A 22,580-nucleotide genomic window follows, 5' to 3' on the forward strand; every position below is an offset into this window, starting at 1 on the left:
TCTTCAAAAGATAAAAATCAAAGAAAAATGCAGTTCAAATCACTACAGGATCTCGATTAGCCTGTAAATGTACTTACACAACTACATGACCAAGCAAGTTATGGTGGATATACAGTAATTATATAATTAGGTTAGTAAGAAGTCTCATACATCTTGTTTGCATGAGCAAAAATTGACTACCAGAATATAGCAGAAAAAAACTCAGTGTAGAAGCAGAAAATGTGTTTCACTACTGTAAGCATCAACATAATAAAGAATGTCAAACTATGAAACTATCACTATTGGATGTGAACTTTGTTACAAGAAGTTCTCAGTGAAAGAACTTTCCCTATCTCCCACACCAGATGCGGCAGGTCAGGAGATCAAGGCACCTAGATAAGCCCAGGAAGCAGGAACGCTAGATTAATGAACATGAGAGCAAATGAAAAATACCATTTCCAATTAGAAAAATGGGAGAGGAAAGTGATTGAAAGAAAGAGAACATTTGTTTTCAAGCTATCAAACCAGGCATTTGCAATAAACAGGAGTGAAAAAATAAACACATGAGAAGCAGTGTTACGCAGTATGGTTTATGTAGCTCTAGAGGTACAGATTTATTTCATTAAGAGGAGAGAGTCTACGCATTATTTGGGAAGTCATGCACGTAATGAATGCATGATGACATTTTGATGCTTCACTTGTCTTCTCCCCTGCTAATCCATCTCTCTAGTTTGCAATCTGCTATTATTCACAATGCGTTAATCTTTGGGCTGAGGATCTAAATACGTTTCAGCTCTTTCTGTACGAGAGCATTCAGAAACAGGTACTTGCTTAAGCACTGCAGAGACTCCTTGGAGTGAACAGTCACTGCAGTTTACACAGAGATTGCGGAAAAGAGAATTTATCTAGCAGCTAATTCTCAATGAAACCCTCTTTTCATTACTTTCTCCTATATTTACTACCTAATTTGCATGTAAATACCCCTTATTATCTAAACATCTCATAATCTCAAATGTGCTTAACCTAACAAATCCCTAATATAATTCAGGAGCATTAGGGAAATTTTATATAGATAAGCAGGGATGATGGTAATTTATGTTGTCTAACTTAGGCACTGGAGCTAGAAGTTTAGCATTCTGTTTTCTGTGGAGTGAAAGGAAGGAGATGGGTCCTCTGAATCGCTAATCAGCTGCTACCCTGGACATGTTCAAGCACAGGCTCCTTCCTAAGCTGTGAAAAGCATACACTGATGTTCAGTGCTGTGTCTTGCCTTCTCTTGGGCTGATCAAACCAGATCAATGTGGCATGACACCTTTACCTCCCATCAACCCATTGCCCGAGGTCCCTTTCCTCATGCCATTTTGCTACGTTTGCTGCTAAGGAAGGTTCCCACTGGCTGGAGAAAACTCTCTCCCCATTTATTGACTTTCCAGAAGGGAACCAAAATGTTAAGCAGGACAGGAGAAAAAAAAAAAGGGTTGAATAAGACTGTAATTAACAGAAAGGTGATCGTGCCAGTTTTAAAATCACTAATATAATTCTATAATAATGAATTTTACATCCTGCAAGAGTATGAATAACTGCAATTTAACAGATGGATCCAAATGTATATATCAAACTAATCTCTACAAACATAGGATATGCATGTTCTTAATATATCTAGTGAGCATGCATATGCATACATAATTAAGCATTTACTATTAGATATACACCAACATATATACTCATCAACATAAACAAATGGACTATATCTACTCCATGTAAAATTTTCTTATAATTTCCCCTTGACTAAAATTCATGCCGGCCAGGAGGGCGTTAGTGAGGTTACAGGTAACAGCCTGACTCATAAGCAATGCTTCACTTATTAATCTTCAGAAGATGCAGGGTGCAGACAAGCTGATCTTCCCTGTCGCAGACCAGCAGCCTCAGATCACAAACCCACGGGCCCATTCGGCACCTCAGAACAGCCCCAACCAAGGCATCACTTGGGAAGAATTTACATAGATTTAAATTATACGTGGGCTACCTACAGTTATGGTAATGCCTCCTTGTTCCCAGGGCTTTGAAGATGGACTGACAGTGCAACTGGCTATCAGATGCACTGTAAAATATTGTTGTTGTATTCTGCTATAGGGTATCTGTACATTTTGCTTGTTCTATGATATGTATTTGCAGAGCATATTTTGCAAAAAAAGCAAGCAGGTAGTATTACCATATCACAGAAATTAGCTTTCCTGGTTTTATCTCATCTTAATTGAGGTCTGTTTCTGTTGCCAAGCAAGGTTTACTAGGTTTCCTTGATTTATAAATCAAGGGTGTTTGCTTCACTAAAACTGGTGTACGATCGCTTGTCAGCAGTCACCTTTGCTTTAAGAAAGGAGTGAAAGAAATCAAAGGAAATGTAGAATATTACTGTAAATTGTCTTTGGACTACGAATAAGACTGTGTGAATAGCTGATCAGGTCCCAAAGAGGAAAAAAATCCCAAACATATAGGGAAGGATTTTGATATAGATGTGTTTAGATTTACTCATGCTGAAAATATAAGCTATAAAGTTTTCATTTTGTATTCAATGAAATACAATCTTTAACCTCAAATCTTTGTGTCTGTTTGGCCCTTTCAAACAAAAACACAGCAATAGAGATGGTATGCAGGCTATTCCCAAGGAAAGAAGGGAAATCCATGCCATGAACCTTTTGTCAATACTTCTGTGTTCATGATATTCAGCTCTGCCTAACGAGATTCAATCCCTTTCTGTGTACAAGAAAAATGGCCCAACCACTCTGATGTGGGGGATTTGGATTAGGTAGCTCAGTGTCTCTGGAGCTGGGACTGTTCCTCCACAACCGGAATATTTAAGGGGCCAAAGAAGGAGACTGAGGGAAGTGCTATGGGCATGGATGTAAGCAGTTCACTTCCCTCTGCACCATATGACACTATTTTGCAAATTCAACTTCTGGATGTATTGGACCCACATTCTGGAAGGGGGAATACATTATTTACCAAAAAAACTATTTCTGCACCACTGGGCTGCCCAGCCAAACAGAATGTACCTGTTCTTTAGACTCTCATTCTGGAAATACGTTTGTAGTTCACTAACAGTTTCCTTTGCATTTGCTCCAGCATTGCAAATGTCAAACAATACATGCAAAACTTGACAAAGGGGGCTGAACACAGAAGAGAATCCAGAACAACTGACAAATTATTGGTAATTTCTCTTATTAGTTTGACATGTGTAGTGCACTGAGTGCAGCGCTGCCCAGCTGATGACAACAGGATTGTTGTCACCAATCCTGTGCTGCTGATGTCCACCTACACACGGCACGTTCCAGCGGCCCCTCTCCTTACACAAAACCTGCCACTAACCTCCATGTCAGGGACAGAAATTATCACAACTGCAAAGCAATCCACGTCTAATCCTCCATCAGTCCTTGGTCTTGATCTCCAAAGCAAGACTACAATTGCCCATTTCCTCTTCATGGGACCGTAACTATATCAGCAGAACATCATCAGTCAGAACCCAAGCAGTAGCCGTAAGGTGCAGCAGCGTGTGGGTTGCAGCAATGTACTGGTTGCACGCTGTTGCATGAACTTGGAATCACTACACTGCTTGTCAGAATAATGCTCACCGGGCTGATGGCTCACAGACTTCTGAGCAGAGGAGTCAAGATTGCCACTTGGATAGATGCAATTCCATTGTATTTTTTACTGTGTTGGACTGGATAGAAAATGAAAATTGTAATAATTGAGAATGAGCGAAAAATCTATACTTCATTTTACAGTAAAGATCCTTTCCTCTATATTTCTCATTTTCTCCCTGAAGTCTTCACTAGTTCTCAATCTTGAACTTTAGGCCCACTATCACATTTTTTTTTTCTGTTGTCTTCTTCTACTGTTGGTTGAGGTTTTTTTCACTGCTTTCACTTTAAATATTAATCTTCCTATTACTCCACTTTTGGGATGCTTGTGAATGATTATTTTTTCAAACATCTTTGGAACTTGTGTATCATACCTTTCATCTGATAGAAGACTTTGGAACAAGTTCCACATACACAGTCAAGCTCACAGATGTGCAGACCATGTCAGGTCAGGTCTTTAATATCTCTTCCCTTCAGGGTCCTTCTTCAAACCTGTCTTTTAATCTGAAAGAAACACTATTCCTACAAGTACTTGTAGATATTCCTTGCAATTTCATAGCAGCAAGTGATGGCAAACAGGAAGAGGGAGGAAAGAGTATAGGAATTATATGTAAAGAAAGTCTATGGAAAGATTATTAGAAAGAAACAACACACTGTGAAAAGAATCTCAATGTAAGACAGAGGACAAGTAGGAGAGTGGGTAAAACTAAGGAAGGGGGAAAGAGGAGAAATAGCAGAAAGAAAAAAAAAAAAAAGACTGAGAAAATACCTCCTACCATTATGAGTATGGTACGGTATGCCTGATAACACTTTCCTCTTTTGTCAATGCTTTATTAATTTCTATAAACCAGAGGCCAACCTGGGGAGATGCAAAGTGGATAGAATGAACCAAGACTGAGATTTCCTCCCCTATACTCAGTAGGTTTGAAAAGAAAAATTTTATGAGATGAACATCAAAATTCTGATTTTTCTTGCCTTTTTTTAGGGGGGAGAAAAAGAACTAAAAATTGTGAACTTTCACCATCCTCATGACATTTTCCTACAAACGATCTCTGGACCCACCACTCACTTGGAAAAGTCAATGTTATAAGAGTTTGAAACTTTGTCTTGCCCATCCTTGAGCCAGGCTCTGTATCTAACCATGTCTGGATTAGGCTTCCCCTTCCTGGAGACATCCACTTATTCCACACAGAGCTTACAAATCTCTAGGACTCCACAGAAGAGATCATTTACAAGTACAAAGCTGTAGTTTATGTGCTTAGTCACACTCCACAATCTCTTGGCAAGAACCTCCTTCCAAACAACATCTGAGTAATAGGGAACTTACGGAGTCACTACAGTCAAACCTATATATGATCATCATCCACAACTACTGTATTATGCAACTACTGCAATTATATGCAACTACTGTCAGAAAATGCTGATTTATTGGAAATGAGTCACAGGAGAAATTTAGTGAAGTGTAATCTTTCCAGTGAACATCTTTCCCAGCTATTTTGCTACTGACTAAGGAGGGCTGCCAGACCCTTGAAAGCTGCACCCACGTAGCACGGGAAGTACATGCTGAAACGTGGCTGAGATGCTGGTTTCCCTGTCACCACGGAGGGCAGTGCACTTTCTCTCCTTTCTGGATGTACAGGGTTCTCCTCCCCTACCAAGCTCAGTACTCAAACTGCTGGGAAAGATACTGCATCTCAAACCAACATTGTTCTGTTGCAGAAATGTTTGTTGTTTCTAAAAACAAATATACACCCCACCCCCTCCCCCCAATCCCCCCCCCCCCCCCCCCCCATTAGGATTTGCTTCATGATTCTAAATATACTCCTTAATCCAGGTATAATTTTGAAACTTTTACACTATTGTTATTTCTGTTACCCTTTTTACTAGTATATTTATCGACCTAGTGTCTCACTGTAAATAAGATAAACTCAGCACCCATCTTGTCATGAGTGTATTAATAAAAGCAACTTGCACCTTTAACGTGTAGTGCAATGTGCACTACTACCTCGTTTACAGAAATGCAGTATTATTTTCATTAGTGGCTCTGCTTTACAGACTGATTCTGCCAAAGACAAAGCGCTATCTTAACAAACGACTTGCACATACAAAGCTGTTCATATACTACAATCGTTGCTGGACCGTGACTTTATTTCTTTGTTGATTAAGGAACATATTTTTTCCCCATTTCATGCATTTTAAAACACCTCTCTAAGGAGGCCACATACTAAGCATTAATATTTCTTTTAACATTTTTCCATTAGCTGTGTCAAACTGAATCTCTTGTCATTTGTCACGTTGCACTGAAGGTCTGATAATTAACAAATATGTTGCCGTTGTTGCTCAATGATGAATGCAGTTGTATAAGAGCATGTGGTTTTGCCTTTGTGGCATTTCTTGTTCAATCTGACTCTGATTTAGAGCGATGAACATGTGCACAAGATGCCGTATATACACTATATTTGAAGTGCCTGTGTGTGTGTGCTACCATGCATTTCGTATATACTATCTCTGTACACAGCATGCATAATTTAGCTCACGTTTTATAATGTATTTGCATAGAGTACTACACTAGCTCCTGAAAAGGTGAAGGAGAGTCACCAGCTTGTTGGGGTCCTGTTGCTCATTTAAAAGATTTAGCACGCAAAGCACTTGTTGCAGAACCACAATTATTTTCCTAGCAGGGACTTCTCTCATCAGGTTTAAATATTGCATTAGACAAGCGAAACATCCTGACAAAAAATGTTTGCAGTCCCTGGCCTCTTAAACTTTTTCACATCACTTCCAGTTGTTTTTTCTTCAGAGGTAATGTTAACACACCAGTTAGTTTCATGCTCTTTTTTCTCACAGGCAGTTGCTACCTTGCAGCTTGCTGGCCACCTGTCCACACTTTCAGAAATTTTTGCTGTGGAAAGCGATAAATGCTGAACCACAGTGAGTGCAGGAGTGGGTCACAAGGGCACAGGTTACTGAGTGACAGCTGGCACTTTGCTTTAACCTTAACAGATGCACTCTGCAGTTGAGCAGAGAACGGGATAGTGCAGATGAAAGTGCTTTGAGAGGTTACAGAGAACAGATAAGGGGCCTTTTAATGTTACACTGTTCTCTCCAGGTTGGTATTTTCTTGTCATCCTTAGCCACCTGCACAGAGGAGTTACCTTCTGCAGAGACAGTGTGCTCTCTCTAGGGTGTTATCATCCTGAACTTGACTTTGTAGAAAGAAGCTGGATGTTAAATTTTCACATCCTTTTCCCAGTTTTTTCTTCAATCTATGGTAAAACACACTGTGCTCTTCTCTGCATAGGAAGTTCCCTTGCTTTGAGAAGGATTAACTATTTACAAATGTTAACATTAGAAGTTAGATCTACTTTAGCAATTTATGTTACAAAGGGAGAAAAGATAGTTTTAACTTTTTGATATTTATCATATAGCTGATAATTTTAATGGCAATTTATTACTTCCTTTTTCTCCCTTTAATTGAACTGCTTTCTAACTCAAATTAAGCATGTAAGAGAATTAGATTAACAGGGCAGTATTGTAAAATCAGTTACTGTACAAATGCAAGTATTTTTCTTGCTTTTAACAAGCAGGTTTGTTTGCACGTGGTGATGGCGTTCTGAAACAATGGCCCCAACTGCAAGAAAATATGGTCTGTTCTGTCATTCTGATGGATCATTGCAGTGGTCCATTATGAATCAGGGACACGCAATATTTTTATCTGCATAATGGTAAACAACAACACATTTATTGTTTATTATTCATACCGGGTTGGGCTAATCTGTCCTCCCATCCAACGCCTCTGGGACACTGCAGATGCCAACAAGGGTGGTAAAAGCATGCAGCTTGCCCTGGAGGGGCAGTATGGATGCCATACGCTGCCCTGTGCTGCTGTGGCTGTTGGTGGATGACTCTCTCAAAGTCCAAGAGATCTCTCAAACATGTACCTCTGTGTTGTCCCAAGACTGGACTGTTTTGGGTGCAGCTGTTTACTGAGGAGAGGAGGGAATCTGGGGGATGCTGCCGCTGAATTTGGGTATACGGAGCTACCTCTGCTTTCCCGTCAGCCAAGTGGGGGTTTCTGAGCGGTGGAGACCTCTCTCAGTGTTGGGCTGTACCACGCAAAGCTGGTCACTGGTGGGGAAGAGCTGGGGACAAAGGATGGCCTGAGCTCCGCTTTGGGTTTCGTCTTTCTTATATGTATCAGGAAGGCTAATTAAATAATTAACCACATCAGGCCGAGACATGAGCCATGTGCTTATCTGATAGATCACTTGCGCAAATTAGAAAAAAAATCAGTGAGGTTTCTTTTTTCAGGAAGAATTCACAAATTTGTGCCTTTTTTTTTTTTTTTTTTTTTATTTCTTCTGTGAAGCCCTTCGCCCACAGATGGTAGCCAGATTCTGAAATCCCTTTTCTTAAAAAAACCTCTCACAGCTCTTATTTATTAGCATGTTATCCAGAAAAATCTCACTAACCTTCATAAATCAAATCTGTCTGTCACATGACCACATACTCTTGCCTTCACTAATATCAGTTTAAATCACCAGCGACCCTGCTAACTTCATAATGTTCCTTTAGATTTACACCAGTACAAAACTGAAAAAAAAGCTTGCCCTTTCAAACAATCTATTTTCCATATTTTTTTAGCTCCAGATCAACCCCAAGATTTCCTCTGACTTCCAGTAGAATGATCCACGGGAGAAAAATAGCCCCCTCTATCAATAAACTCCAATCTAAATTTCTCATATTTTTCCTCACGTCCCATTCATTAAAATATTTCTTTATGTTTACATACTTCCTACAAAGGGTTTGTGACATTTTTATTTAAAAAAAGTGATGCCAGAATTCATTAAAAGAAATTTAAAAAGCATTTTGCACATTCACACCAGAAATGTGATGCTATTGATTTGAAAGTTAGTGTTCCCAAGACACGTGTATGTGCGAGATCAACACTGAAGACATTTAATTAACACAATAAATATCACCTCCAATTATTAGATGTATCTTTTGTGACCCGATATCCATTCCGCACACTGTAATATTTATTCTGCTGAAAAAATAAATCATTTAAAATTTGGATTTGTGAAGAAAAAATATAAACAAGCAAGCAAGCAGCGTCTTAATTGAAAATAATCCTTTGAGCATCCTGAAATTTGGACTGAAGTCTTTTGATCTCAGTCCTAGCGATCAGCTAGTCACTTCACGGAACTTAAGGGATTTTTACTGGTATAAAACTGGCATAGGATAAAGATCAGACAATTTCATTTTAACGAGTGAAGTGAGATTATTTACTACTCAATTTACAGGCTGAAAGTGCATTCTGCAGTGTTCATCCATTGGGAGAAACAGTAAAAAAGAGACAACCCTAGCTTCCCCCCCAAAATACTCTGCAACTGGGGACTGCTTAGCGATTGCACTAATAAAACGTTTAAAGAAACATCAGGGCGTAAGCTACTCAAAGCTTACTAGATAATTAGGCTGATTGTCACTTAGGACTTGATGCTGAGAGGTGCTGAGCAAAGTGCCAAGATCTTCAAATGAATAGTCCATGAAAACTACATCCTTCAATTTAAATGCAAGCTCTGGTCCAGAAGTGGGAAGATGACAGATCAAGTCATAGGAAGATTTGGAAATCTCAGTCTAGAATTTTTACTTTTATTTTTAAAATGTTCCTTTAAAATATTTGTTGTTCACTGAGGCTAAGAAAATTCCATTCATTTCTCCATGCTGTTGCCCATTTAATGAGGCAGAGAAGCATTTTATTATTCCCCTCTGATGAATATACAAGCACCAAAACCCAAAGCTGAACAGTGAAACAAACATTAAATTATTTCAATCCTCTTAATTCTCTGCTTTTTTGGCAGATAATGCCGTAAGTCATTTTAGCTTAGCAGCCACAGATTCAAGAGAGATTTCTTTTTAAACTTTGGAAATGCTTAAACTGAATGAACTAACAAAAGAAATAATTTTTACCCAAACAGGGAGAAAATAAAAGGAGAACTTTTCAAATATTACACTGGCTATCAACTAATTTTCTTCACATCTTTTTGCAATGAGTCTGGATACTACTTTAGGAGGGCATCTTTCCCCCGTTCAATCCAAATCCACGCAATGCAAAGTCCCATGAAACTCAGTAAACTAAAATAACCTTTTCCTCCAAACTCCTTCCCCCAAATTCTTGGAAGAGCTGTCTGTGGTCGAGCTGGAATGCATTTGGAAGCGTTTGAATTAAGTGCAGCTAGCCCAAAAGACAGTCTGGCTTCCTACAGAGGTGTAAAGGATGAAAAAGGGATTGTGGTGGACAGTGCATTGTTATTGTGAATTACTCAGTGAGCTGAAACGACACTGGAATAGTCATCAAAGTTCCTAAGAGCTTTTCTCTTCCAGATGAGCTAATACAGTGGCTCTGAGCTCTGAGGTTAACTGAAATAAAATCTAAAAGTGCTGTAAAATACATTTGCTGTATTTGACTTCTTTCTAAAGTTAGAGCGGTGCTACTGCTGACCCTGTTGTCAGTAACAGCGCCATTTATCTCAACGTTATCTGCATGAAGATGACCACAAAGTTTTACCTAAAGCACGTATGGCAAACTGTAACCTTCACAAAGATCAATGTGGTTTTAGATATTCTAAGAAATCAGAAAGCATCGATCTGAAATCTATGAAATCGCTCATTGGGTTTTCAAATATCTTCATTTAAGTAACACTGAGAGGGAAGGAGTCATTGTCCAGCACTCTTTCACCAGTAGGCTTACATGATATGTGATTATAAAGCAGCTAGCCCTGAGAAGAAAGACCTTGGAGGTCCTTTCCAACCCTATGTAATGGAAGGAAGACACTGGAGTTATGAGCGGCTTAGTGCTGTAAAGGATCAGCGTCTTGTTAATTTGTTCCATAACTTGAATATGTATCATTTTATGTCCCCATAAATTTTTCAGGTACAGTGCTAATATTAATTATTGATTGGATGTAGAAGTGTTGACTCCCATTGGGTGCAATTAATAACACCTGTCAAATTGGGAGATAATAAATGTATGTTCTTTGAAAGTGAGTTAGTATTCATCAGATGCTTGTATTTTCCATTAGCAAGAACTGATTTATAATTTTAAAAAAATGTTTTCATTATACTTTTTGAGGAGAAAAAGGGATTTTATACCCTAAGGCTGCATTCTCTTCATTGGTTTGAAAGACCACAGAGATGCAACACTTAGAAGAAAGTTCGCCCAGTTTATGGCGCTTCTGTAGATCTGTTGGGAGCTTTTCCCACAGATAAAGCCTCCCCCTGAAGAGCGCCGATCGCCACATCTCTGCAGGAGCCCATGCCATCTGGCAGGCCTTGGCTAAGCTGGGGTTGTGAAGAGTAGAGTAGGTGTGAGCAGAAATATGAACTTGGGCTACAAATTGAGGAACCCTGAGTTACATCTTCCTTGACAGTTGGGGTTGTAAGAATTTGGTCCACGGAAGCCAAAAGAGTCCAGTGAACTCGTCTGGGAGCAGGAGCTGACTGCAAGAGCACAAGAGTCTCAGCTATTATATTGAGATTTAAGTGTAACTCTGATCCATGAACATGAATAACAAAAGTCTCATTGATTTCAATTAGAGGAGGCTTGGGTCTATTTACTGTAACTGAGTCGATTCTCAGAAAAATAATTAATTCCTTATCATGTCTCACGTGTATTGATTTTTGTAATTACAATGAGATTGGAGGCAAGGGTTCGGGGGGGAAGGTAATGCACTTGATTCATGTTTAATTTGATACACAAGCTGTCAAGGACAAAGGAATTGAGATGCAATGACCATGCCCATCCTTGACGCACTCCTCTGTGCTCAGATAACGAGTGCCAGACAGACGTTGTAGTGGAGAATCTAAAGTCACACACTGCTCTAACGTACAGAATTCAGTACTGGGGTGTAAAGAGATGTCTTTCTACAGCAGCCTCCATGGAATGCAGAAAAGATGCCCAAGGGGAAGAAGATAAGGACAGGACAAGCTTAATGTGTATCAATGACTAAGAGGAGGAGACAAAGAATTAGAATGGGGGAGAAGAGAAAATACAAGCTGTTGCTGATAATAAAGCTGCCAGGAGATAATGTAAGGAGAAAAAAAAAAAAAAAGGGAGTCAGAGAAAAGAAAATACATATGGCCTTGCTTGGTAATGATGCTGTTAGGAAAAAGATGGCAGCAGGAGAGCATTTGAACTTTGTTTCCAGTGTGCTTTCACTAAAATGGCAAGTTGGAAATTTTTTGACCTAGAGTCAGTCAGTATTTGACTTCTTAATTAGGTGATAGTCTCCTTTTCCAAACACGTTTGTGGGAGCAGCTGGCCTGTTTCCATAAACACACACTGAGATTTGATGATGATACTCGATTTCTAGTTTCTACAGCATCGGAGATTAGTTTGTCATAAAGATATCCTCATTACTTACACAGATGCAGTATGGCATTTGGGGTTCATTAAAGCCAATGTCTACACTGACTTCAGCAGGACCACAAGATGCTGAAGAACTATTTCCAACCTTTTGCCTAAAAGTATCAGTTCTGGAAGTAAAGTCTCCAACTCTTATAAGAGAAAAAAAGCTTTTTCTTATACAATAGCCCTGCAAATCAGTCTCACATCCAAACATTAAAAAGAAATTCTATATATGAAGGAGCAACAGAGTTTAAGGGTGTAAATCTGTCCTGAGTTAAGTACTTTCATCTAAACACATGATATTTTAAACAAAAAGCAAGCTCTCTGCCTGCAGTACCGGGAACTAATTTGCATCCAGTTTGTGCAGTTTCTAAAAGCTGTTGTCTAAAATGTCAGCACTCTAAGGCAAATTTTCTTCTGGTGAACTACACACACCACAACAGAGGAAGCTGCAAACTCATACTTTAAAAAAAAAAAAAAATTAAAAAAAAACCTCACTGGTGTGGCAGTCTGTTGGCAACACTTTGTGAAATGATATTCCTCCTGGCTATAACAGAGCTCTGTGCACAAAGTCGTAACACAACAAACTGTGAGTCAGTAATAAATAACCAAATTACAGTGACTGATGATGGCAAATCTGTCTGCAATGGAATTATTGGTAAAAATACTAAAAATTCTTTCCCTCTTTAATATATTAAATCCTTTGTTTAGGGGTTGAGTTGATACTGCCAGAAAACGCTTTTAACACAGCTAGCGTAAATTTTAGTGGGCGTTTGAATACTGAGGCATGAGAGACAAGCCTGTTAAAAAAACTGCCCCTAGAAAGGCGGCTGTTTGCATAAAATACATTGGTTCTTTGCAGCGGGGAAATCATTTCATCTATTTTATATCATATGCCCTGTCACTAAGGAAGCAAATATGGGTATGAAATATGAACATGAAGCAAAACATAAAAAGGGACTTAATAAAATGAGTAATTATATTTTGCCTAAATCCTTTCATGCCAGCGAGAGGCACATACCATCATAAATTCAGCAAAGTCTGCCCATTTCAGTATGTGGGAAAGGAAAAAAAAAGCTGCAGCCAGGCCCTGTGAGGCACATTACTGCAGAGGGTTTTCTCAGGAGAAATTGAGAGCAGTGACTGAGGAGTGCTGATCACCACAGCGCTCTAACCGATGGCCAGATGCAGGGGAAGGCAAGGGATCTGGAGCTGCTCTGTGCCATGACCTAATGCTTGGCATGTGGACAGCTGATGGAAGAGGCGAACGCTACCAGTCCAGCACAGGCTTTCAAAATGCAACCCAAGTCCTTAGTGACAAATTTTCAGTGCTTTATGCTACTTCTCAGCAAATCGATAAATAATTAAAAAAAAAAAATCAAGAAAAAAAGAAGAAAGGACACAGACAGAGAAGTAATCAAGTGCCCAAGTATTTGTGAAAATCCAATGTTGGAAGTACTAGCAGATTATTCTCTGAAATTTAAAATTCCAGCATTTAAATTCCAGCTTTTTAGTTTGCATGCCTGAGAAGCCCATGATCCTACAGCACCAAATATAAAACGTAATATTGTGTATAGTCTTTACACCCACATACCCATGACATCGAAAAGTTCCAGCTTATTCATAAACACAATTTTAAAAAGATGAGTAGAAAGTTAGTAATGCAAACATTTTTATTTTTCCAAACTATTGTAAACTTCTAGCTATTCAGACCTTCTAGCTATTCAGACCTTAGCTTAATTTATTCTCTGGATATTCCACAGAAATGACGTGACAACACACATTAGCTCACACCCAATGCTAGAATTCAAGCTGTAATACAAACACGGAAACATTAGGACTGTGGACACTGACAAGAAATGAAGCCTAGGACACACATTTGAGCAAGTGCAGAAAAAAATGAAAGCAGACATGACACAATGGGCTGTGAAGAATCATACTTAGATATGAACTCTGCTGAGAACAAGCCTTCTTCTGTTCAGAATTCTGATTATATAGTTACCTAGGTCTTCCTACAGGGAAATTGTGTACCAGTGGAGGACTCTGAATCTTCTCCACTGAAGTCAATGGCAAAACTACCACCAGCTTCACTAGGAGCAAGAGTCAGCCTGCAATCTTTAGGATCAAAAACCGCATTTCAGAATATTAAGTGTAGATGCAGTGCACAAAATCAAATAGAGGAAACCCAGCAAGCAATGTAGAATATTAAGCACTATCATTATGAAAACACTCATTGTTCTTTACAAAAATATATCCTCACCATTTATCACAAATATCTGCGGCAAGCATGCTAAAAAGATATCTCTTTTTCTTTTCAATGTAAACTGTGTTTTGTTTTCATACTGCTAAAGCACAATGGAGTGAAGGGCACACTCTGCTGGTCAGAAGCACCATTTACACTGAAAGCTTTTTAACAAGATGAGTACTGAAAAATAAACCCCATTATATGACATCTGGGCTTGAAGTGGTGCTCCATACTAGTCAGCTACTTGACTTTTTTCATCCCGAATATAGAGACAATGGCTGTGCTGCTATGAATGGACTTTCTCATGTTCAAACATCAGCCTACCTGCTGTAAGAACACTTTCCTTCCTGAAGTACTTTTTTAGCAGTGTAACTTATGTTCAAAAACTCTTTACCTTAGGCTTTTCATCCAGTATTTGCTGACGAATCTCCTTGTGTTTTTCTACAAGTTTCTCCTGCCTTTTACTCTGAGCATCTTCTAGCTGTAAGAAAATAGCAGAGAATCTTTTTTCAGAGACTGCACACCCTCGTTTTCCCACCTCTTCCCCAACAAATATTTCATCCATCAAAACTAAAATGTTATCGTCAAAAAGTATGAATAATTCTAATGTAAACCATTGTCACAAGCATCCCTGAGCACAACTGCTCTAACAGTTGTGTGTGGACAATGAATCTCAGATTTCACACATGGGATTCAGAATCAGAAATGTCTAAAGGACTTACTGTGGACTTCTAATGCTATTAAAAGAATAATGCATTTTTAAAATTCATGCTATTTTGCTTTAGCTTTTATTGTACAAGTTGTGTGAGATGGACCCTGTTCCCAGAAGAAGAGGATTTGCATCTTAGAGTCCTAAATGAACATGTTGATAAATTTTGGTCCTCATTTAATAAGGCACTCAGACATGTGTCTGACTCCAACGGGAATTAAGCGTACATAATTTGCTAATTCTTTAGGTTGCTTCCTGAATCAAGGCCTCTATGAGCAAAAATGGCCAACTTTTGAACTGAACTATCTCTGCACTGAAATTAAGCGAGAATTCAATAGTGCCATATGTTTCATGGTGATTTCACACATCAAAACATCATGGTGCATACTTTCAGTCCAGTTTAAACCACTTATAGCTTCAGAAAAGCTAACACCTGTAATGAAATTCTTTGACTTGTATTTACAGAGCTCATAGAATTTTCTTTTTTTGCATTTCAGCAACTCTACAAATGCAATTAAGGTTAAAATATACTCTGCAACTAAATGTTTACTGACTTTCATAGTCACTTATGCAATCTTTGCGTTCATGAGACAGCAAGCCAATTAAAAAAAATTGGTACATTTTTCATGAATAAACACAGGATATTCAAAGATGAAATCATAACTGAATTAAAACCTGCCCTCTTGGCATCAACCCCCAAACACTAACAATTAATGAAGATCTGTCTGAAATTCCAGTTTAACTGGAATGTGAAGTCTACACTGCATCTGTTAAAAATCAGCACTTGCAGAATCTTTATACCGAAGCTTAGAATCTGCAGATTAATATGATCTAAAATATGAAAGCTGACATTTTGCCCCCCAAAATGAAAAATAAACATATCCTGACATACCCGTTTTATGTACTGCACCACCTCCTGGATATACGATCGAATCATTTCAGTCTTCTCTCTGGGGAGAAGCAATCACCAAGTTATTGTAGTCAATAAGACCACACCAATATATTTTAACCCCCTGCAACTCTTAAAAAATAAGTAAGGCTATGTTTTGAATGTAGGGATCTGTCTATTTAACTTTCATCCAACGTGCCTTTTGTAACAGGCTGCATCTTTATTTTATGAAGGTCTCGGACCTCTCCATGACCTACCACAACAAACCCCTGGCTCCTTCACAACAGGCTTTTCCCATAGTGTACTGCCACGTCTTCACAGTGATGGTGGCGTTCCTTAAGGCCCAAATGTCAGCCTAGGAGAGCTCAATATCATCAGTAGATGCACACTGCCACATTGTGGCACATTATATAGTAGAGAAATAGTCTCTGTCAGTGAACAGATACTGCTGGTGACATCTCAGAAACAACGGCAACGTTCCCACAAAGAGCAGGACAGACTTGACTCCAGTCCCCAGCTCTCCTATGTAAACCACATAAAGATGAACTTGGAGGAAATAATTGAACTTTAAGTGACTCTGTGAGATAGTTATTAGGTAACCATTGGTCAAAGGCTGAAGATGAGATCCCCCAAAGGGATAAATGCACATAAAATAACAATCTGTGGATACCTGAGTTGACCAGATTCAGGACAGTACTCTAAAACCTAATTACCTAAGTCAAGAACAGTGAATTGCTGTTCACATGGCACTAAAATCTGATGGTTTTAGGTAGGTACACAAGCCCTGGGTGCATGTAGGAAGTACAAAAATTAAGTAAGAACAATCAATACAATGTATTATCTCCGTGTAATATTTTCTCACAAATTTGTGTAAAAGCCTTAAATAAAAAACAGCCTAGCCTGGATGACTCGAATGGGATTCACTGAGAGGTCTTGCTACTCTCTGACCTACTGCGAGAGTGAGGACAAACCGTGTCACTTGACAGAGGAAAGCTGAGTTTCTCATATAGTTTCCATCTCACCTTTCCCAAGGGCTCTTTTGAAAAGCCTGGCAAAGGAAAGCCCTTGGGAAAAATGGAAAAAAAAATAAAAAAAGGAAAACAAAAAAGAATTCCTACTTGTCTGCTTCTGAGCCTCTCTCAGTAGTGCCTCATTAACTTCTCAGCAAATAATTTCCTACTGCAATTGATTTTTACTCCTATAACATTTTCATAATGACTAACTACTATTTTCTAATGACTTCCACGCCCTCTGACCAGCTCTAAGCATATTAAGTATTTCTCCTTTTTTCATAATCAATTATTCTCATTTTACCTTTTTTCTAGGATTTTTATTAAAATTCTATAATATTGATTCTTAAATTATCCGATGCAGTGTGTGTGTGACCTTCTGTCAGGGTTACCAAACACACAGATTCTACGCTGAGAGGCTCCAAAACCTGTATAAACCCCTTTACCCGTAGAAAACCAAACATAGTTGTGTCTTTGTTACCTGGTAAAACTCAGATGTTCTAGATTTTTCTTTGTTTTTGTTCCTCCTGTATTTTTAACTGTCCTTAAATGTTACTAAAGACTGGTAACAAGAATATCCCAGCAAACAGTGCAAGATTAAAATGCTCTGTTTTCTTTTTGAGCTGCTTGCCAAAACAAATGAAGGAGGACAAACAAACTTAGATACTGTGCCCTTGGGAAGAATATAATCAGCTTGCACCACTACAGTTTGTATTGTCTGGTGGTGCATAAATGAAATTCATATTCCTGTCCCTGTTCACAGAAACTGCACCCTCGGAGCTCAGTTTTCCTCTCTCTTCCACCCGAAGTGACTGCACACTGCATAATACTGTCACTGGAAGAGAATCAGTAGCACAGCATCTGAGGGGAATTCATCACAAAAGTAGAGCAAACCTACTCTCTGTGTTGCTGCTACTCCTTCTGGAGAGCAGCTTTAACATAGTTAAGATAAGATAACTCACAAATAAAATCTAAGTTAAGGTGAAATCAAACCCTGCAGGAACTGAAGCTGCTAAGTCTATTTATACTCAGAGGAATAGTGTCTGGATTAACAGCATCTTGGTGAATCACTCTGTCATGCCACTCATAGGCACATCCCCATAGCACACATCAGCACCTTTGGAGCTGACCACAGACTCTCAGTGCTCGCAGAACAGGAGATTAGATTAATCCCAGGAAATTAAATTAGTATCAGCAGAAGTAAGAAGGCCTCCACTGCTCTGGGGAGGTATTACAGCCCAACTAAAAAGCTCCCTTGTATTCAGGGATGAGACCTTTCTGTGACTTTCCAGTTGTGAAAAATCTTGTCTCCTCATAACATATAAGGATATGGATCTAGGGATATACTTACTCTTCCATCTGATTTTTATCCTTGGATTTTGCTTCTGTGATCTTCTCCTGCCTCTTCTTGTCCATTTTTTTCTTCAACTCTTTCTTTTCTCTAAAGCATAAAAAATAAAGGCAAGTTCAAAATGTATCTAAACAAAAAACATGCAGAGTAGTAATCAATCATAAGAGGAATAGCACCTTACTTTTCACAGGTTTCTTTCAGTTTCTTTAGCTGGCTGTTCTGACACTCCTCTGCTACATCTGTCAACTTCTGAATAAGCTAAAAAAAAATCCCAAGAAACAAAAATCTGTATTTTCAGCTAAACATCATACACGCATCTAAGTTTCTTCAACAGTCTGTAGCAGACATGAAAGTGTTATACCATTCTCTGATTAATTACCAACGATCAAAAGCCACTAAACATTCTTATCAGTGTAAATGCATTCTTAACTTGTAGAGTTCAGCCAGACTTGTGTATGTCCAACTTACATAGAAACTGCTGCTTCTCTGTACATCAAAGTGATATAGTGTCAGAATATTAAATGTAAAGCCAAAATATATATTGCAGATTTTACCTTTGCTCAGAATTAAAATGCCTATGATAATTCATAAATGGTCACAAACTGATTTTACACAATATAAATTACGAACTGAATTCCTGTGTCACTGAATATTCAAGGTTTTCTGTGAGTGCTGAAAACATTCCTCTTGCATTGAGCATTATTACAGGGAACAGCCTGGATTTCAGGGTGGTCTGGTGGATATTGAAAATTCATGCACGATAGCTAAGAAGGCTAAGCATAGATAAGCATAACCTACATTCTGATCGCAGAATCACGGACTCAAAATATCAGAGTTGTTGGTTTGAGATCAGTTGTGCAGAGTTGGGTCCAATCTCATTTGTGCTGAAACTGCTAACAAAAAGCACGCTTGTGGTGGTGACGCTGATGGGAGCGACACATGGACAGGGCTTGTGTGCACGTTCAGTGAATGGTGAATTAAAGTGGGAAATGCAACCAATTTGGTTTGATCACCCCCTCTACTTTAAGTCTAACTGTAAAATAATCCTCTCAGAATGATGAACCAGAGTGTATAATAATGCCTAGCTATTCTGATCTAACTTCTCATTCCTTAGATAAAAGAAGGAAAGATACCAACAATAGGCTTTTCTCTAAAAGAAAGACATCAGAAAGAATCAGCTGCAAGGCAGATTTTAATTGGAATATTAACTCCTGCACAGCTCAGAAGAAAAACTGTCTGAAGATCCCGTGCTAAAAAATGAATTTATCCTGACACTACCTAACTGGACAAGGCTGAAAACGTAACTTTGCTTTGAGAACTGCCATTTCTCATTTTGAAATGAGAAACAAGTTACAGTATAAATCAAACTATGTGGGTCCAAAGTGGTTCATTTTCATAAAAATTAAGACCTCTGAGATGCAGCCAACAATTGTTACTTGCAACGCAGGACTCTCTCCCTGTGGCACAGGTAATTGTGTCCATGCACCCACACTAGGGCAGCTGGATTCACATAGAACTGGTGATAAACAGGGCACCGCTTGGGAATCGCAGCTCCGTGCTATGATCCATGGGAATGGATTTGTGAAAAGGCCTTGCTGAGCGATATCCACACATATCACTCCTCTGACCTGCTATTTTTGGACAGCAGGGCAGAGTAGGCAAATCACTTGAACCAACAGCAATGAGGCAAAACATCATATAATAGAAAAAAATTGTGAGAGAGGATTGTCCAGAGTTTAGAAACAGTTTGCACTCCCATAACACCCTTTAAAAATGTTCTTTTCTGCCTGAGAATATCCATCAGCATCAGCTGCCATCTGCCCAAGCTCCTCTATTTCAGCTCAGAGGGCCTATGATCCTGCTGTAGCTGTCAGCCAAACTCCAGCTGTAAAAACACAAGTTGGCTTCGACCGAGGGACGCAAAATATTTCTTCGCCGTATACAGAATAGTTCCTGCATCCCCTCAAAGCATTCATCTGCAATAGGAACACTGGCACAACTCTGTGCCCTGGGCAATATTTGAATCTATTTTCATTTCTTTATTTTCATGGGGTTTTAATTTATTTTCCAGCTAATCCTGCCTCCTTGAGCATTGCACATTTAAAAAGTGGCAGAACGAAACGGGAATATCATCCCAAAGCAGCAGTAAACGGAGACTTATACAACTAAATGTAAGGACTCTGCGTTAGCAGTAGTAATAATCTCGTTGCCTTTCTGCCTTCCAAGTTGTGAGAAGTGTTAGCGACAAAGTGACACAACAACCCCTTGAACTTGCAGCAGACCACGGGGAAATCAAGCTCTGAAATGGACTCCAAGTAAGAGGAAGCCCCACCGCTGCTTTCATTACTCACCCTGAGATCACTAAAGAAAAGCAGACGACATAACAAACGTACCAGCTTAATGTGCTCTCGTTTCTGGTACTTTTCACTGTAATACTGCTCCTGTCGGAGATTTAGCAGCTGCTGTTGTTGCTTCTCCTTCAGCTCGACTAGCTTCTGGGTCATTTCAGAGTCGAGCGCAGCTAATTCCTGTTCAATAGTTGAAGAACTGTGGTCTGGGCTGCCCGTTTCAGATCTGCAAAGACACACACACCCCACCAACGTCTAAGTCACTAGGTATGACCACTCTGCTCCGTATTGAAACCCTGTTTTTAAGGCAGCTGGTTATATGTAACCTGTTAAGAAGTTTCTCAGCACCACATACAGGGCCAGAAGATTATTTTAGCTCTAGAGTAAATCCAATTTCATCTTTTAGGAAAAAAATAGTCTTGTTTATTAATGGGATGGCTATTGCTTTTAAACCTCATTTTACTGACCCATCATGGCGGTGTGAACCAGACCTAGTATAAATGAGCCATAAATGCAACTGCCAAGTTTTCCTATAAACAGATGCCCATGAACTTGTTTATCCACTTCCAGACATGTAACTTGAACTTCAAAGTTGCACAGTCCTCAGCAGAAATAGTGAATGCTAAGTATATTGAAAACTGAGTCACCCTTCCATGCTCTTAGCAATAAATTTAAGAGCATAACTTTACATCTGCATTTTCAAAATGCTTAAAAGGGTAGGAACATCCCTTTACTTGGTATTTTCTCCCCCCTTCAGGAAACGCCATGTGTAGCACACACAGAGGAAAGTGCCCTATGGACTGCTGACTTTAGGAGGAACGTTAACACCCCAGTGGGGAGTAAACCTCAGAAAGGCAGCACACAGGAGCAAAGGAAAACTATAAGGAGGAAACTAAAAAGCAACACTAAGGAACAGTTTGTTGTTTTGTTTTCCTTTCTTAAGACAGAAGGAAGGATAGATGTAATTGTGAAAGGAGACATGATGACACTAAACTGCTCAAGGAAAAAAATAAGCAGCGAAAGCAGTATCACTTTCAGGTCAGCACTAAACTAAACCCAAGAAAAATATATTAAAAAAAAAAAATATGCTGTGTCCCTGTTCTGCTGCTGTGTTTACTGCTGTACTCAAGTGTTATATCAGTTGCCTGGGAAACCTCAGAACAGTGCGTGAGATGGACAAAACAGCCAAACCTTGAACAGAGAGTGCCGACACTGTGAGAAAAATGAGTTTGCTACTCAGAAATTTGCAGAGATTACAATGCAGAGAACTTGCTACATTGGCTGCCTCTCTTCCCTCTTCCAGGTTCAAGTTTGCAGCTGCTGTCAACTAGAGTTACTTCAACTGAACTAATGTGAAGCTGCTTGCATTGGTCTGAGGATACAAACCCCAAGGTAGCCTCTTTTTATTTCTTCTGTTTTTATTGTATTTGAATATTCTGCTAAGAGGTTAAGTGGTGTCAGTGTGATAGGTGAGGATAATTTAAATACAGAGCTGGAAGGCAGCATTAATGAATATTCAAGACAGCACATTATGCCATTACGCTATACATTTTAAAGCTGACATTTCTTTTGTATTTTTTGGAAAAAAAAATAAGGCCTGTTTCTAAATGCTGGCTAAAATACTAAGACTGTCTTTTATGGGACATGACCATTAAAGAAACTTCAGAAGAACACCAGCAAAACACTTGTGCATGTGTGTAAATAAATACTTCAAACTTCCTACAGACAATGGCTTTACTGAATCTTGGCCCAATTTTAGACAAGGGTGTGAAACATGGATTGCTTCTGACCAGAGACAACACATTTTTCTGGTAATCTGTTACAGGGACTCCTGATGAAGTAGTGATTTGTATTTTGCAATTACAGGCAAATAGCTTCAGTAATGATTTAAAATGATAAAAATCACCTTTTCCTTGGGTTGCAGTATTCTATTAGAAGTCTGCTGCTTGAGATAATATGTACTTGCAAGTTTGAAATTCCCTAAAAATATATTCCTGCCTTTTT

At 39.0% G+C, this 22,580-nt stretch overlaps 1 protein-coding gene across 4 annotated transcripts in view; it reads right to left on the reverse strand.

Annotated features, from left to right (window-relative positions):
• PLCB1 (phospholipase C beta 1) overlaps positions 1-22,580 on the reverse strand; it is a 406,093-nt gene that overhangs the window by 47,985 nt on the left and 335,528 nt on the right. For all 4 annotated transcript variants that reach the window (XM_074864428.1, XM_074864427.1, XM_074864429.1 and 1 more), the window contains exons 27-31: positions 20,622-20,802; positions 18,410-18,486; positions 18,229-18,318; positions 15,871-15,928; positions 14,664-14,750 (exon numbers count right to left, since the gene is read on the reverse strand). In XM_074864428.1, coding sequence (XP_074720529.1) covers positions 14,664-14,750; positions 15,871-15,928; positions 18,229-18,318; positions 18,410-18,486; positions 20,622-20,802 — 493 coding nt within the window. The remainder of the gene's footprint in view (positions 1-14,663; positions 14,751-15,870; positions 15,929-18,228; positions 18,319-18,409; positions 18,487-20,621; positions 20,803-22,580) is intronic.

Source organism: Strix uralensis, chromosome 3 (genome assembly GCF_047716275.1).
Source record: "Strix uralensis isolate ZFMK-TIS-50842 chromosome 3, bStrUra1, whole genome shotgun sequence".
NCBI classification, from domain to species: Eukaryota; Metazoa; Chordata; class Aves; order Strigiformes; family Strigidae; genus Strix; species Strix uralensis.